Here is a 17,312-nt window from a genome sequence, read left to right on the forward strand (position 1 = left end):
CGCGCCTTGACCTTGTTTGTCTGTCTCCCGCAAACTACGTCACCCAGACGACAACTTTCTGCTCGCCCGTCACCTCCCCTCTTATAAGCTCCATTCCGCTCTAGATCTGCGACCCTTACACCATTGCCGCCCTCCCCTAACACACAATCCTCGTCTTCAATTCATCTATCGATATTAAGATAGACAATTCACCAGGCATAACACGGCAATATGAGGTTCACCCTTGCTTCCACCCTTGTGGTGTCGCTCGCGGCGCAGGCCACCGCTAACAGCTGGTTTGGCAAGACGGGTGCGTACAGTGAAGTCCCCCTCCATTAGCATTGTTCTCCAGCGTAGAGCTCTTTTTTTGTCAATGTCACGTGTGACATCAGCTTTGAAGCTCTACGTCAGCCACTCATACCAAGACACACAGCTAATCTCAAGAAGCAGTTTACGACAAGTGGCACGAGACGGAGCTCGAGCGCTGGCTGTCAGACCACGGCATTCCCCACCCATCGCCTTCGGACCGTAAGAACCTCCAGAAGACGGTGCAGGATAACTGGAACGACAAGATCATCACCCCCTACAACAGCTGGGATGCTCAGTCATTGTCCAACTACCTGACCGCCAAGGGCCAGCAGGCGAAGAAGGGTACCGAGAAGGATGCTAAGAGTCTCGCTGAGCAGGTCAAGGTCTACTGGACCGAGACTGAGGACTCTGCAAACCAGGCCTATGGCAGCGTCAAGGAGTGGATCTTCGACTCGTATGTATCACCATATCCATCTTAGCAACATCTACTAACAACTCGCAGCTGGTCCGACTCTCAGCTCAAGGCTTTTGCCGACAAGAACGGCATTCCTGTTCCCCAGCCTCGCCAGCGTGACTCTCTCATCAAGGCTGTCCGCGAGAACTACCCAGGCCGCCGCTGACAAGATTGGCGAGACTGCTGCCTACCCCGGTGACTGGCTCTACTCCTCCTGGGTCTGACTCTGACCTCAAGGCCTGGCTCGATGCCCGTGGTTACCCCCGCGCCTCAGCCTTCCACTCGCGACTCTCTGATCGCCAGCATCCGCCGCCAGTCCCGCCTTGCTAGCCAGAACGCCCAGGGCACTTACGCTCAGGCCTCTTCCTCCGCCGCCGCCGCCCAGCAGAGCCTCAGCGACGCTCTCTTAGACTCCTGGTCTGACAGCCAGATCAAGCAGTGGGCTGACAGCAACGGTATCAAGGTTCCCCAGGGCTCCAAGCGCAACGAGCTCCTTGCTCTCGCCCGAAAGCACCGTGCCCGTCTCTACGGTGACAGCGCATCTGCTACTGTCGAGTCTGCTTACGGCGCTGCTACCTCCCAGGCCGGTAACCAGTACAACGCTGCCACCAACGGCTTTGCCGGTGCCACCAACTGGCTCAAGGCCCAGATCGGCCTCGCCTCTGCTTCTGCCGTTTCTGCTACCGATGCTGCTGGATCTAGCGCCAGCTCTGCTTCCGTCCGCGCTGCCTCGTCTGCCAGCTCAGCTTCCTCGCTCGCTGCCAAATCCGCCAGCTCTTTGACCGGAGCTGCCGGCAAAGCAGCATCCTCTTCGTCTTCCTCGATCTCCAAGTCACTCGCCAGCGCTTCCTCTGTTGCCGCTAAGAGCGCTTCAAGCGCCGCATCTGCCGCTTCCAAGTCTGCCGACAAGGGCTACAAGGAGGCCGCCGCTTCTGCCAGCTCTGCCTCCAAGAAGGCCAAGGATGAGTTGTAAATGGCTCGCCCTTTTCGACAATCAAGTCAAGTCGCGACGTCGGCTTCCTGACACTTCACGATACGATCTTCACGATACGAACCTCTCTCGGTGGAAAATGAATCATTTCCACGATCCTGTAATATTAGGCTCTCACGATGATATCCTCTTGACCTTTGGGAGGATGTTCTTTCTTCCTCTGTCCTTCCCACGGGTTATGGAAGTAAGGAAAGGGAACGGTGGATAGGCGCTTTCTTAGCTTAGTCTAGTTTGATAATGAAAAGTTTAACAATACAATACAGTGTTTTAGTGATAAAGTGAAAGTCACATGTTACGGTTTACAGCAATCCAGCACAGGAACCGGACGGCGAGTGTTATAGATACTGGTGCCCCACGGAAACACTGATTAAGCAAGGAGGTTGAGAACAACACATGATACGTGTCTGAGTCTGTTTCTGCCTCCTAGTCTCCGTAATCCATCCAGGATGTTTTGCTGGCACTGTGCCAATATCACGAGTACGTCGGACCGATGCACATGACATGGTAGCGTATGTTTTGGAGCAGCTGGAAAAGCACATGCGAAAGCAGAAAGGTCTTTTTTGGTGCGTTTCAGAAGTGCTGAGTATGATTGATAAAGAGTGAGAAAGCGGGCTGGACGAGCGGAGTTTATATCTTTGATAGCAGGAAGGGGAAGCAATCATAAGTTTTCCAAGTCTTGTCTTTCGGTGTTGAGAGAATAACATGTCCGGACAAGACTCTTAATGTGAATAACCTTAATTTTCAGTTTGGCTTGTGCCAGGTTGGTTTGAAGTATTCTGGAGCACGAAATCTAAAAATTCTAAATGTGCATTTTTATCGAAATCATCTGCATGAGATTTTGTCGGCAAAGGGGCAGCAAACATAGGTTGGCGATGGCCGTCTTTCTGAGGAACGAGGGCAAAGTCGTGTACATATAAGATGCGGACCCATTTTGCGGAAAAAAAATGTCTACAAAGGGCCGGCATGACCTCAGATTTCGAAGACTTTTGGATCAGCGGAAGAAGACATACTCATCATGCGTGGACTTTTGGCTAGTGCGGGCACATTGTAGAAGAGTATGTTTATAAACGGGCAACATGAATGCGGATTTTGCAGATTTTGGAGCAACATGAAAAAAACATGTTGGTGATGCGTGAATGTTTTGTAATTTTTAAGACATGCTTGGACATTCACATCTATACACGTATTTTTGGATGGGGACGGTGATGGAAAGACCTCGGGAGTTGGTGAATCGTGATTAATGTATTGTAGAGATCTTCGTTCATGGAACTAAGTGTCACAAGCTCTAGATGTAGGATCGGGTTCTTTGGGACATCAAACATGTATGGAAAGCAGCAAAAATAAGGGTATTCGAGCTTGAGTGGCTCAGGTCTCTGCACAGTGCTCATGGGGTGCTATGTGAAAAGTTTTTTGGAGGAAAAGAAGCAGCGTATCATCATAAGGTAGGGTTCCTTTTTTTGAGTTTTGTCTTGCTGTACTGTAGAGGAGTACCAGGAGGAGGACTCGGTCTTGTTATAATACGCGTTTTGAACCTTACCAAATGAGTCCTAGCGTATCCTGCCCAGGTGTTATGACGCGTGTGTGGTTTGCACAAAACTTCGAATGTTGCTACACACTATCTGCTCCAATGACCTTCAAAGAAACCTCATTTCAACAGACAGCATGTAATTGTTGGAACTTTGTAGAGATATATACGACCTTTATGGCGACTCTCGTGTACCATAGTCATGACATGGCCAGGCATCACGCGACACGCGACGCGCGACGCGCGACGCGAAGCCCAAGACGAGCATGATCAGGAGTATGGAGGCAAAAGGTTTGAGGCGTAACTAACACTACAACATCTACTGCAAGGAACAAATCTATGATGTAGCCACCGAGCTTGACGAAGAGCACAATGCGCAACTAACGGACACCTTACATGGGCATTCCTTCCATACCTGGGAGGCTCTTCATCCAGCCATCGGCATCTTCCTTGACACGGTTCGTGGTCAAGCACTTGTTACCAGAATCGGGTTGTTGGGTCTTCAAGCTACCGCAGCTGGCACCCATGCAGCCCTTGGCATCGTCCATGGCCTTCTGGAGCGAGTCATCCTTCCACCCAAACACGTAGTCTCCGTGCTGACCGTATCCAGTGTTGTCTCCCATGCTGAGGTAGAAGGGCTGCGAGCCATCGGCAGGCCATTCAGCCTTGTTGTTGAACTTGCGGGTGTCCCAGACAACCTGCAGCTGTTAGTGCAACCCGTGGAGTGTCGTGGGAAGAAACTCACCTCAAGCATGACTTGTGGGATAGTGACCGGGTGAGTAGATGGACACTTTCCAGCGATTCCAGTTCCTGAGAAGCCGGCAGGCCCTTCGATGGGATACGCGACGTGCGACTTGTGGTCAGGCGAGTCGAGGTTGACGCCATCCCAGCAGCTGCGAAGATGTCAGTGGTGTATCTGCCAATACATTCGCAGTAACCTACGTTGGGTACAGGATGTTGGAGCGTATGCCACCTGGACATGCGTTCTTTGGGAAGCCCTCAGTGTCGAGCTTGGCATCGGCACAAGGAGCAGCGTTATCTCCTCCAAAGTTGTCGGAGCTGTAGCAACGGAAGCAGCTCTGTGTTTTCCTGTTCTTGCTCACACGGTTGGTGGCGTCTCCAACGAGCATACGGAATCCCTGATCAAATCTGTGTCAGTCTACCGTGCTGCACCGTCTGGTCGAATACATACAGGCTTGAAGGCTGTCGTCTTTCCCTTGCCTGGCGAGACATAATATACCACAAAGCCACCTGTGGTCTTTCCGGTGTACTTGTCGTTAAAGAGATCTCGATTGGGAATCTGGGGAACACGCTTGTAAGTTCCGTTGCGAGCCTTGAAGTACACATTCGCTGTCCAGTAATTGCTCAACTACAGTGAAAGCGGTTAGTATTACAAGGTCCGAGAAACTGCAGCATCCAGTGACCTACATCCTCAGAGTAGCCACACGTGGTGCACGAGGCAAGCTTAGAAACATCTGTAGACGCCATCGAGATATTGAATGCGTTGCCGCCGACGACTTGGTGCATGTGCGGCGACGGAGCCTGGCCGGGGTTGACCAAAGGGTCGATACGGTCGATGACGGCTTGAGCACAGCCGAATCGCAACATGGTGAAGCCGCTACCACCAAACTGACGAGACTCCAGATAGTGAGCTGGTTCTGCTTTTGGTGGCAGAGCCTGCGCAAGGCCTGCGAGAAGAAGAGTTGGAAGGATCATAAGGACTTTCGAAACAGTATACGAGTACGTGTAGAGACAATACCACCGGGGCAAAAGTGAGTGAGTCTTGCACAAAGCAAAAATACGGTGTGAGAAGCCGTCTTTGTTGCTTTCATACTCTCCACCTCGGGTCAGCGTGATCCAGACAACCTTTTCGAGATACTGCTGCCAGCTCCACCACAAGTACCACACCCCGTAGTGTTCATATTGCCTTCATACCAGAAGCGTAGTGCTCGTACTACCGAGCAACGTCGGCATTTGCGGAGCATTTATTGATCAATATCGCGGGCTCGGGTGAATGCACCCTCATTGGCTCGGTTCGCTCCAGCCGGGGAGGTCTTCAGATTGCTTGACCTTTGGGGCATGTGGGGAGCATTTGGAACACCACGATCGACGCGATGGATACGAAGGGTGTTGTGGGGTTGCAGACCTTGACAAAAGCTGGAGTGCAGCGTGACCCCTGGTAAGCACGCTGACTGCTTCTAGAAGGGTTTGATGGGCATCCATGCGACGTGTCGAAGCTACAAGTGACAAAGAATAAGCAACTCCAAGGGCCTCCGCTAAGATTCGCTCGGAAACAATATTGAGATGGTAGCTTCACGATCACAGAAGCGGGCTCCACCAAAGATACGCACCCCATGGTAGTATCCTGAAGCGGTCCTTTCGCAAATTTCACGCCTGAGACCGTCTTTCTTTTTCGCACACTGCGCGTGCAAATCCTTCTCGAAATTGTCGTCAATGTGCTTCCGGTCTATTCATCTGCAGCGGCCTTGGTTTGTATAGTTGCGGTAGCCAAAATCGTGACGAATGCACGAGTTCAGAACTTGTTGTCTTGGTCAAATTGTGTACAGTGACGGAGGATGAACACATACATTCGAAGCCAAAAGGCTTATCTGGCGCCACCCAGCATCCGTCCCACCACCAATCTATCCCAGCGACCGCTCCTTCCTCTCTTGTATGTGCGAGCACAAATTCTTGCAAGGACACGTCAAAGAGGAAATAGTCAGTGTATCCCATCAAGATGGTTGTTGGCGTAGCAAGTACACTGAGGACATGAATCCAAACAGCAATAAGAACGATGCGCATGATGTGTCTCGCTAGATTTCATGAAAACGCCGCTGTACTTATGAAGTTCGTTTGCGGGCATCTACGTGCGTGTTCGCTGTTGTTGGGGTGACGGTCTTGGAATCGTGGTACACCACGGGAGCGCGACCAACTTTCCAGCTACGCGTCCGGAATAAAATGCAACCACGAAACCTTCGCTGCCTGCAAATCGTCAGACTCTGTGTTCTTTGAGATGCGACATGCCCATTGTGTGGCTTCAGATGGGCTAGTGGATGAGCCCAAGCCGTGGGCAAAATTTGCTCGTATCTTGTCTGGTATAGGTTCTCCATCAAGCGCGGTAGCATTCGGTTGCTGTCTACCACCATCATAACTTCGGTCTAAATAGCTCTGTGCATCGTACCATGGAGTATTTCACTAGTCTACCGCCGTTCTATTCGTCCGATAATAGCCATGCCGATTCAAAGTTCAGAATCAGAGTAATCGAGACTTAAGAAAGTACACGATCGTGCGATGTTAGAGCGTGATATCTACAACGTCGAAACCGAGTCTTCGAATATTACACCATCAGAGGAGGCTTCGATGTGTCCAACTATTGTACATATTGAGGTGATATCCGCGGCGATGTAAGTTTTGGTCTGCAAGACATGCAAAAAAGTAGAAATAGCTCGGGAAGCTGGAGACGCCATCTTATTTCTGAATTCCTTGTTTCGATATCTTGTCTTTTCATTTTTTGCTTGGACTTTTTTGCTTGTCATGTGGAGATGCGCGATACTTCAAAATTCAAGAGAGAATACAACTTGCATTGTACTGGGACTAAACATTTACTTACATTTCACCATACAGTGCAGGACTCTCTCTCGAAAAGTCGAAAGGTCACCTCACAAGTCATCACCACACAATGTCTGCAGGACTAGCTAGCGCACCATTGCAGCCATACACTACTGCTTCTAAGCTAGAAAGTTCCGTCGAAGATTTATCGGCAACTCTGCTTTCAACACACAGTATGTTCGAGAAGCGTTCCCATGAACGTCGTATCATTCCAGCTAACACTGGATCAGTAAGCCGGACATGGTTGGATCTTTACCCACCAATTGAAACTACCGAAGAGTCAGCATTGCCAGCACCTCCAGCACAACCGGTATCGTCAGCATGGACAGCGCCCAACTCAAAGCGGACCATTCGTATCAACACCATAAAAGAGATTCTGACCCAGGATATCAAGTCGAGCATCGAAATCCGTGAACACTTTCTACGATTAAAAGAGTGCGGCAGAGAAGTATGCTTCCTTTGCTCTGCCAATAACGACCCCTCGGCGAACTGTGGATCAACATGTGCACATCTACGGCCTCAGATTTCACCTCGCATGGGAACGTTCATCAGTTCATCCTGGCGTACAGAGGCAACTCGGTCAGTGAAGAACTATCACCGCACCCTCGAGGAGATTGAGGAACAGGGCAGTCGGGCTCGTAATTCACAGGTTTTAACGTGGGAAAAAATCGGTCAAGGTTTGAGGAAAGGCGCACTGAATCATTCGGAGATCAAGGACGAAAATGGTTGGTCAAATCAAGTCGGATACTCAAAGGCGAAAAGAGCGGGAGTGGAAATCGAGTGGACGTTCGAAAGCGCCTGGGGTACTGATTTGCCACCGGACGGAGACGTTGCTCCTGACGAGGATGTTCCTGGTGACATGACCCATAGGCCCTTGTGTCGGTAGATGTCCGCAACCACTTTCCTAGACATACTCTCTAACATAGACGTCATGCGAGGTGCCTGAGAGGTGACACTATTGACCCCTACTTACATCACGGGTATCAAGCTGGTGTTTGCCCTAGATCACGAGATGGCTCCGTTCTAGCCCTAATGAGCCGTTCATTGCGGTATCCGGTATATTTCATGACTGACTTCACTATGCCATTAGACACGATCAAGCTTGGTATATGAAAAGGGACATCCAAGGTTCCCTGTTCTTGATCACATTGACTTCTGACTGATTTGAGGTGAGTCATGCACCACCAGGGTGTGCTCTGTGAAATATGGTTGTAATTAATTAAATGTAAACAATTGAGTTCCTTCGACGATTGCGCTCCCTCTGCGGTTGAATGTGGAAACTTCACAGACCAGATCCTGCCTTGCTCGCCCCCTCGAACGAGTGCTGAATAGCATCCCACAGTGGTTCACCACCAGCTGTCATGTCTTTCCAGGCTGGGCATGCTAGACTCAAGATAGGCGCTGCCAGAGTGTCCGTTATCAAATTGATCGGGACTTCCAGAGTCTTCAATAGCGGAGAGAGCGAGTTGGGGAGGAAGGTTTTGAGTACCTCGAATACGAAGCATAAGAGGTTGTTGTTCTCAAGAAGAGATACTGAGTTCAGCACGCCGCCAGTGATGTTGTGCATGTCAAGACCGGAAAAGGAGTTGACAGTGCCAGTGTTGCCGCCGATGCTGCATTGGTGTTAGTATGTATGATCAGCCTGTCGGGTTATGCATAGAGCTAGAACTTACCTGCCAAGAACAGGATGCTTCATGATCCAGCTAACGATGTCCAAATTCAGAGGTACGAGGCCATATTCTACTGGCTTGCGATACCAGTTGGCAGGAATAGTCTCGTGACCCTCACGATACTCAAACTTGCCATCTCCAGTTTCGTAAACCGCGAAGAACTTCCTAAAGATATCCTGGGTGAGGATACCCTCAGGGTGCTCGGCAGTATGATTTGACAATAAACGCCCAAGGAAAAACATAGCGGCGTTGCGGGCAACCATGCCAGTAACGGGGCCATACCAGAACGCTGGGTTCGTCGAAACGCTGTCGTTCCAACGGCGGGCAGCTTGGTCCGCCAACAGGTCCATTGAAAGAACACCGTTTTCGTCAGCACGGTCGTGAAAGTCCCAGAACAGCGTCGTGTTCATAGTCCATGCATTTCCAGTGACGTAGAGGTCATTGCGCGTGAGCGAAGAATCGGCTTCGATCCAGTTGTGCGAACCTTGAAGGCCACGAAGATCACCTGTGAGATATGAGCATAATGTTCATTGAGGTAGTTCGCAAGATACCACACACCAAGGAGGCCAAGAACATTTCCTAAGATGTTGTCGGGACCATTGGCCGCGCCGCCGATCGAGAAACCCGGGTTCAACGAAAGTGGATTGCCTGTCCAGACAGTACCCATAGCACCAAGTATGAGTGCAGTCTCTATGCCCATGCCCAGCACTGGATCACACATTGTCAGCTTTGTTTGACTAGTAGTAAATGAATGTCAAGACAAACCTTGATTTACAGCTGTCACAACTTCTGCGAAGCTGGTAATGCCATCGCGAGAAATGTAACCATGGTTCGCCAACGCATTTAGGCCAGGACAAGGTCCACGTTGATCGAATCTGCCAGGCGCTTTGAAGGCGTGTCTACCAGTGATTTCGATAGGCTTGGTGACGTCTACGAGAAACCTCTTTGTAGCCTTGAACTCATCAACTGATCTAATAGCAGCACTCAATCTCTCAGGTGTAAGGCCATCGAGGTGTCCAGTGTCCAGAGCAGGGAAAGCATTGACGAGGAAACTGCTCGATGACAGAGCAAGGGCCGCGAAAGAGAGCTTCATCGCAAAGTTTGAGTGCCAACAATGCTGCTCAGGCGAGGTCGATGGACTGCGAAAGATGAGGTGAGCTTTTGGTACCTGTAGCTAGCAAAATAGCAGTTGGTCAATTGTCATTGAAGTTTGGACCAATAGATCGACATGTAAAAGGAGATTGGGAACATGTCAGCGGTGAGCTGTGAACGAGCCGCAACGAATGGAGCCAGGTCCTGCTCATTTTGTGGAGTATCTTCGGTAACCCCCTGTGTCGGGACCATTCGTCAACACGGCAGGGCCAAAAACTGCCAATCGTCATCAATCGAGCAATCCCAGAAGAAAACGTGGGAACGCACAGAGCAGCTCTTGTTTCATGCCACGTCCAAGCTTACACGTGTGTACTCGACGATGTGAAGATGTGGACTGCGTGTTTCCTCTTAGCAGTTCATCTCAAGACTTCTAATTTAACGCTGTCCTGGACATATCAAACCATATGCGCATACCCAAAATCTGTCGCAAAAACCTCAAACCTCTAATATTCTGCAAAGCTTCACAGAAGATGACTTGAATGCTTGATCAGATCGACTAGAGCGCTGCAAGCGCTGACAAGTGCACACGGGCCATGCGTGCTCAAACGGTTCTGGAAGGCAGACACAAATGGAAGTGATCGTCCCAAAAAGAAATGAGGCACAGCTCGCGATTCCTTTTCGCGGAACTTGAAACACATATCCGTCGACAGGGTCTAAAATGGTCGAAATTCGTAGATCGACATGCGCTCGTGGAAATGGCCCGACAACGGCCCGTTCAGACTACCGGATCTAGTACTGATCATATTAGGCACTGTTCCGATCCATATATGCTCTAAGCTGGGGCGGATGTCGGTTCCCGTGCCAAAATGGTGTCGGTGCAACTGACACCATACTACGCAAGGGATACTCCTTTGGCGCAAGATAGGTCCACCGGCTTTCGTGTTTCTTTTCCCCACGGTAACAGGGCCTATGGGTCCTCAAACACGGCTTGGCAATGGATACTTGCTGCCGGGACAGGCTTGCTCACCCGTGTTATCTCAGCATTGACAACGTGATGAGGCCCCTGGCCTCAAAAAGGAGTACAGTGACGCGTGAGTTCCATTCTCGGGTGGCATCTTGAATCATGCTCAAGTGAACTTCAGCGCCAGGAGATAATGGCGAAATCTCTTGACGCACCCCACAGGTGCAGGTGCTACCTACATGGATTCTGCCAGACGACGGGAGCCCCTCTTTTTAGATCGCCATAATCAGTGCTTGTCTTTCTAGGCGCAAATTGCCGAAAGTCAGCAGAATCCAGCGGGCATGTGGTAACGTGTTATCGGGCAATAGTGGCAGCATCATCCCTAGTCATCGAGCGATGTCTTGAGCTGGGGTATCCAAGCTGACGTACAAGTACCAAGAGAGAGCAAAAGACGATCTTTCCAAAAGTGTGACAGCACACGGGAAGATGGGTAAGAATCTAGACTTCCCTCTGGCACTCCCGAGGTCCCTTTCACATCAATCTAGGCAGTTAGAAGCGCCAGTGGGATGGGTATGGACTACGCAGTCTAAAGTTTTCGAACAACGTACAAGTCCAATTGGTTGCTAGGACCCGGAATTCGAGACTCACTTTTCTGTACTGACACACTTTTCTGTACATTCTGTTGACCTCGGCATTGTGCCATCAGACGAGTTCCTATTCAGTCATCAATATGCCCATCTTCCACTTGTATGGTACGACCTCGCTTGGGAAAGATCATGCGGATGCTACACTGAGCTCCCCTACCTCATGATCATCAAGCGCATGTTGCATTCGGGATGATCCTGGCGGGTCGCTCACCATCAGATACTTGGCGGGACCGTTTGGGTATCATCAAAAGTTGTGCGCGTCTCCCAGAGTCCGCATACAGCAGACTTATGCAACAGGACACCGGCGTCACCTCTCTTGACTCTCAAAGATGACCCATGTTGTTTCGTACCCCAAGATAATCAACGCGGCTCGGCAAGACATTGCATGATGCCCTCAGCATCTTGGGGTATACGTTGCGCGTCTCCAACAGCTTTGTTCGAGCCCGATAGTGAAGCAGAAATTCAGTTACGCTCATGACGTTCGGTGAACGAGCGATTATCATTATATTAAATATGTGCCTAACTCCAGACCCTGGGGCTGCCGTATCTAAACTGTGACCAAAAACCTGCTTTTGGTATGCGCGCTACAAATTGACGGACTCTCCTCTAGACATGCTCTTTTCCTATCACCATGGGCCAATCCTGTGATCGATCATCAGCACTCTGCTCTTTTGAGGATGCTGGCTCGCGACTGATTTCCACGGTGTGAGTCTGTGTGATCCAGGTGTGAGAAGTTCGCTCCCCATGCTTGTGCTCCGTCAAGATGGCCCTATCACTGTCGTTATCGATGTCCTTCAGTGCGATGAAATCGTCTTCGTCCCTCCCCTTGGGTCTGACGGAGATCCGAGCGGACTTATCGGTGGTTCCAGTCACAGAATTGTTGGTTTCGACAAATCTTGATAGCTTTGAAGATGTGCCTTTGCTTGCATCGATTGTTGACCTGATCTTTGGCCACATCTTAGCAATCAATAGTCGGAAAGCAGGCATGCACCCGCAGATGATAGAGACATCGATCTCGATCAAGCTCCACATGCCAGCGTCGACGTAGTTCCAGGTGATGTTCTCGGTGTTGGCAAAGTGGATCAGAGAATACAGGCGGATCACCGATACCACAACGACAAATATACCGACGCCAAACATGGACATGACCATGAGTTTCTTCTTCAAGCTCATATTCAGTGCGGCGAGATGCTTCATAGGAAGCACCATGACGACAATGTCGAGAAAGATGTTGATGGCGGCCGCGATCCAGCCTTGAAGATGGATGTCGTTGCATGTTCCTGGGTGAAGACCATCCCATTGTGTCCAGGCGAGGCTCAAAGGCCGACACTGCCAGGTGGTCACAATGAAGAAAACAATGGTATAGACCGCTGATAAACCCATGACGCTGTAAGTCAGGATGCGGAAGTTCTTGGCCGGGAAGACACGGAGGTAGAGGAAGAGGATCGATATCTTGGAGATGCCGAGGGCCACCACGTAGAAAATCTCTCCCAGGAAGTAGTAATATAATACATTCGTGATCTGTACATCCGTCAAGGTCCATATGTCTCGCCCAAGGCCGTTCTTGACCACTGTACAGCTGTTAATTATACTGTAGAATTTTCAAGGTGGGACATGTCTTACAGTAGGGTGCAAACACAGCTGGAGGGATTGCAAGCGCAACGACGACTGCCATCGTAACGTCATCCCACGAGACCTGACGGCCATGCTTCCCAAGACTGGCCGTCATCCGGAGGAGGAAAGCTGCCACAGCTATCGCAGCGCCAGCGATTGCAATGGCAGTGAAGTCGCCGCCGTGAACGCGGACAGGAGCTCCACAACCAGCGGTAGTTACATTTTTTGTCTCTATCGCTACGTAAGCGGGTGAATGCAGGTGTATTACTTGTTGAAAACTTACGCAAAAGCTCGTACATGGTACATGTTTGCTTGGAACAGGCAGCAACGGCAAGATTGAGGGCGTTATTGCTACATAAACAGGCTGAAGTAAGGTTGGTTGCGCAGGTAGATAGTGGAAGCTCTTGAACGAAGCAAGCGAGCTAAGTAATTTGGTCAGCTTCAGATCTAGCATTTCTTGGTGCGAGATAATGACATACTGAGCATTTGGGCATATGTTCAGCCAAAGCCTGGAGCGGATTCTGCGCCTGGACGGACACCGCAAAAGCTGCCAGAAGCGCCAGCACAATTTTCAGCATCTTGAGGTAAGTGTGGCGTGGCGCAGGCTTTGACAGAAGATAGCACAGTATAGGAACGTGAAGAAGAACGAACGAGCGAAGTCTTGTACTAAGTCTCAGATGAATAGCAAACCTTGCTGGTAATGGTCCACACAGTTGTCGAATACTTCAGCGACAGGACCTCATACTGAGCTTGCAGTGACTGAAGATAGACCGATGTTCCTCCGGTAAGGAGAGGCAGTCAGACCGAGTTATGGAGCGTTGAGCAAGAGGGTTCTGAGAAGTGGACCTGGGCGAGCCACCCGCTGCGGAGCATGGTCCGTTCTTGACATTGCCGCAATGCGAACGTTACCAGTAAAGCGGGACTAACTGTACGCCTAATCCAGAGGACATGCCAAGTTGGAGGTGGAGCAGTTGCAAGGGTAAGAATCGGTACCTGTTCTCTGCATTGGATGCGGACAGCGGCTGGGCCGCTGAAAGACTCAGGTACCTCGGGAATAAAGAGGTCAAAACACACCTAAACTGTGCGTCAATTGCACTTGGCAGCGCCTTCACACAGTCAGACTACAGTGTAGTACGGATAGTTCAAGCCCCGAAGCACCCTTTGCCCATCGACTCTCAGTGGGCCTTGTCACGATAGAGGCCTGCATGTTGGTCGGCCCGTTTCCCTGCACGTTCGAGGCACAGGCTGCCCAGCCTCACCATTAGATTAAAAGACGGTCCCGTAGGATCGTCGCTTAATCTCTTGACCAGGGAAGATCGTGAGTGGCCCACTCCACTGTCTGTAATTCGTCAAATCTGACAAGGGTCCAACGCGGTGTGCGGGGACGTCTACCATGCCGTTGGATCCACTCGCGCACGGTGCACACCACCACATCAGCTTTGGGCAAGATGGGCCAAAGTCTACAGGGCAGGGATGACCGCTTTTGAAAAATGTTTCGCGCCAAAGAGGCGTGTGTCCGATGATCTCAATCACGAACTCACTCACCGCTAACGACTCGTAATGCAGCCTTCGAACTCAATGTCCATGCTGCAGGTGCTTGCAGTATAAGTCCTGTCGCCAGGGCGCCAATACTTTGGTCCTCATACTCGCCTCTCCGCTCCCCTGCGCGGTGTATATCTTCGTTCGCTTTTTGTTATAATTCTACTTCTAAGGTCGGCCCTTCTTAGGTAAACTCTAATCCGCATCAACATGTTTGTTCTCAAGGCTGTTTCCGTCCTCTCTTTGCTCAGCTCCTTGGCTGCCTCGCGCATCATGTATGTTGCTTCCCTCCATGTGTGAATGATAGCCGCCTTTCCGAGAATGACTCGCTGACATAGTATACAGCGATGGCGCAGAGCACACTCCTTACCGTGGCGCCAATGTGAAGCGTGCAACCAATTCTACCTCCATCACCACTCTCGAAGACTACGAATACGTTGTCGTTGGCTCTGGTGCGGGTGGTGCTCCCCTTGCGGCCAAGCTGGCTATTGCTGGCTACAAAGTCCTCCTCCTTGAGGCTGGCGACGACCAGACCAATACTACTCAGTACAATGTACCGGCTTTACATTCTGTCGCTGCCGAATATGAACCGATGCGATGGGACTACTTTGTCAAGCACTTCGACGACGAAGCAGAGATGACGAAGGATGCCAAGCTCACATATGAACTGCCCGATGGCTCCCGTTACACAGGTCCAAAGCCACCAGCAGGCGCCAAACCCTTGGGCACTCTCTATCCTCGTGTCGGATCCATGGGCGGCTGCACCGCCCACAACGCTTTGATTACTATCAAGCCGTTCAACAGCGACTGGGACTACATTCAACGTATCACTGGTGATGCTTCATGGGCGCCAAAGAACATGCAAAAGTACTTCGAACGCATTGAGAGATCCCGCTATCTCCCTAGCAGCATCGTTGGCCATGGCTTCTCGGGCTGGCTCGAAACTTCGCTCACCGACTTGACCTTGATTGTCCAAGACCTCAAGGTCATCTCTCTGGTCCTGGCAGCTGCTTCAGGCATGGGCAAGAACCTCCTCTCAAATCTTTTAACTACTGTCACTGGCCTCGGTCAGGTTCTGCTTCGCGACATCAACAACCCCTCGCCGAACCGCGACTCGCAAGAAGGTCTGTGGCAAGTTCCTCTGGCCATGAAGATCCCGGAATACAAGCGCGCTGGACCTGTCGATTTGCTTCACCAAGTCTTGGAGGCGAGGAACAGCGATGGTAGCCGCAAGTACCACCTCGACATCCAGCTCAACACCCTTGTCACCAACGTCAATTTTGCCCAGGTAGACGGCGGTAAGCCAAAAGCGACCGGTGTCAACTTCCTCACTGGAAGGTCTCTGTATGGAGCCGATCCCCGTCGTCAGTCCGGATCTGCGACCAGCAAAGGCGACAAGGGATCAGTCAAAGCCACCCGCGAAGTCATCTTGTCTGCCGGTGCCTTCAACACTCCCCAGCTCTTGAAGCTATCCGGTGTCGGCCCGAAGCAGGAGCTTGAGAGCTTCGGCATCAAGGTCGTCAAGGATCTTCCAGGTGTCGGTACCAATCTCCAGGATCGCTACGAGGTTCCAGTCATCGGCCAGGCACCCAGCAAACTCTCTCTTCTGAACGGCTGCACTTTCCTTGAGGGCGACCACGACCCATGCCTGGAGAAGTGGGAGAACCTCCCCCTCGGAATCGGAAAGGGTGTCTACGCCACCAACGGAGTCGCCATCGCCATTACCAAGAAGGCAAGCAACTCGCCCAACGGTAACGCAGACCTTCTTGTTGCTGGCTGGCCCGCTTACTTCAACGGTTACTACCCCAACTTCTTCCAGAACGCCACCGACGGCTCAAACCACTGGACATGGCTGGTACTCAAGGCCGAGTCTCGTAACAACGCCGGAACCGTCACCCTGCGCAGCACCAACCCACAGGACGTACCCGATATCCGCAAGCGAAACTTTGACGTTGGTGGCGAGGAAGACCTCAAGGCCCTGGTCGAGGGAATGAAGTACGGTCGCAAAGCCTTCAATGACCTCATTCCACTTGACGGCAAGTTTTCGGAGGTCTGGCCCGGCAAGCAGGTCAAGACAGACGAGCAGCTCAAGACCTTTGCCAAGTACGAGTCCTGGGGTCACCATGCGTCCTGCACTTGCCCCATTGGCGCCGATAACGACCCGAAGGCCGTCCTTGACACCAACTTCAAAGTCCGTGGTATCGATGGTCTCCGTGTTGTCGATGCTTCTGCTTTCCCCAAGATTCCTGGTACCTACATCGCCATGCCTCTGTACATGTTGGCAGAGAAGGCTTCCGACGTCATCATCGAGGCTGCCAAATCTTCTGCGTAGATGTAGATTCTGAGGAGCGCGTGTGATTTTTCTTGTCAAGCGTTTTGCTGTACGTACCGCCTTTAGCCAGCGCATAGAATCCATTAATCCATTAGTTTATTATTCATGAATATCTTCCAATACTGGGCGCATCAGTGTCTCCTCCCTATCACGTTGCAGGGTAAGGTGCCGGTGATGCGTTTTGCACGACACTGCGCACGCGCTGCCATGCTCACGCGTTCGTGTCGCGCCCCTCGATTCTGCATGATCATCTGCAAAGACATACTTGGCTGCTTGGTCGCATGCGGAAATCCCATGGTGATGACACGTGATGGGTTGGGTCGCACTGCATGTTTGTTGGGATGACCTTGGATCGAACTTCAGGGGTGAGGTGTTCACAGCATGTTCCCAGAATGGTCAGGCGCGAGCCACCACCCGCATGGCATGTGCCGAATTCGGGAACGCTAAACTTTCCCCATTTGACTCGTCTTCCAACGCTTCGACTGAGTCCTTCCGCAACTATAATTTCTGCGCCCCGCCCAGTGCCGCCTAAAATTTCCGTGCCAGTACACTCGTGACCTCGCATCGTGTGCTGGAATCTTGCCAGTACG

The 17,312-nt window shown here is 51.2% G+C and overlaps 7 protein-coding genes across 7 annotated transcripts; 3 read left to right on the forward strand and 4 right to left on the reverse strand.

The window, feature by feature from the left end:
* Window positions 1-210: 210 nt before the first annotated feature.
* On the forward strand, window positions 211-1,715 carry SNOG_08006 (hypothetical protein; the record flags this gene model as incomplete). The annotated part of the gene is given in 5 exon segments (XM_001798281.1): window positions 211-289; window positions 430-742; window positions 791-878; window positions 898-960; window positions 1,017-1,715. The coding sequence occupies 5 exon segments, from the start codon at window positions 211-213 to the stop codon at window positions 1,713-1,715; spliced, it is 1,242 nt and encodes a 413-aa protein (XP_001798333.1).
* Window positions 1,716-3,650: 1,935 nt separating this feature from the next.
* SNOG_08007 (hypothetical protein) lies at window positions 3,651-4,974 on the reverse strand (the record flags this gene model as incomplete). The annotated part of the gene is given in 5 exon segments (XM_001798282.1): window positions 3,651-3,956; window positions 4,004-4,151; window positions 4,201-4,407; window positions 4,422-4,608; window positions 4,653-4,974. The coding sequence occupies 5 exon segments, from the start codon at window positions 4,972-4,974 to the stop codon at window positions 3,651-3,653; spliced, it is 1,170 nt and encodes a 389-aa protein (XP_001798334.1).
* A 560-nt stretch (window positions 4,975-5,534) lies between these two features.
* On the reverse strand, window positions 5,535-6,060 carry SNOG_08008 (hypothetical protein; the record flags this gene model as incomplete). Its single annotated transcript, XM_001798283.1, has 2 exons — window positions 5,535-5,725; window positions 5,847-6,060. The coding sequence occupies 2 exons, from the start codon at window positions 6,058-6,060 to the stop codon at window positions 5,535-5,537; spliced, it is 405 nt and encodes a 134-aa protein (XP_001798335.1).
* An 877-nt stretch (window positions 6,061-6,937) lies between these two features.
* On the forward strand, window positions 6,938-7,753 carry SNOG_08009 (hypothetical protein; the record flags this gene model as incomplete). The annotated part of the gene is made up of 2 exons (XM_001798284.1): window positions 6,938-7,040; window positions 7,098-7,753. 2 exons carry the CDS (start codon window positions 6,938-6,940, stop codon window positions 7,751-7,753), a joined length of 759 nt encoding a protein of 252 aa, XP_001798336.1.
* Window positions 7,754-8,149: 396 nt separating this feature from the next.
* SNOG_08010 (hypothetical protein) lies at window positions 8,150-9,630 on the reverse strand (the record flags this gene model as incomplete). The annotated part of the gene is made up of 4 exons (XM_001798285.1): window positions 8,150-8,480; window positions 8,541-9,042; window positions 9,096-9,245; window positions 9,303-9,630. 4 exons carry the CDS (start codon window positions 9,628-9,630, stop codon window positions 8,150-8,152), a joined length of 1,311 nt encoding a protein of 436 aa, XP_001798337.1.
* A 2,213-nt stretch (window positions 9,631-11,843) lies between these two features.
* On the reverse strand, window positions 11,844-13,150 carry SNOG_08011 (hypothetical protein; the record flags this gene model as incomplete). The annotated part of the gene is made up of 3 exons (XM_001798286.1): window positions 11,844-12,808; window positions 12,861-13,049; window positions 13,135-13,150. 3 exons carry the CDS (start codon window positions 13,148-13,150, stop codon window positions 11,844-11,846), a joined length of 1,170 nt encoding a protein of 389 aa, XP_001798338.1.
* Window positions 13,151-14,567: 1,417 nt separating this feature from the next.
* Window positions 14,568-16,827, forward strand: SNOG_08012 (hypothetical protein). The gene is made up of 2 exons (XM_001798287.1): window positions 14,568-14,665; window positions 14,736-16,827. The coding sequence occupies exons 1-2, from the start codon at window positions 14,601-14,603 to the stop codon at window positions 16,720-16,722; spliced, it is 2,052 nt and encodes a 683-aa protein (XP_001798339.1). The 5' UTR covers window positions 14,568-14,600; the 3' UTR covers window positions 16,723-16,827.
* Window positions 16,828-17,312: the final 485 nt, after the last annotated feature.

This window comes from Parastagonospora nodorum, assembly GCF_000146915.1.
Source record: "Parastagonospora nodorum SN15 chromosome Unknown scaffold_12, whole genome shotgun sequence".
NCBI classification, from domain to species: Eukaryota; Fungi; Ascomycota; class Dothideomycetes; order Pleosporales; family Phaeosphaeriaceae; genus Parastagonospora; species Parastagonospora nodorum.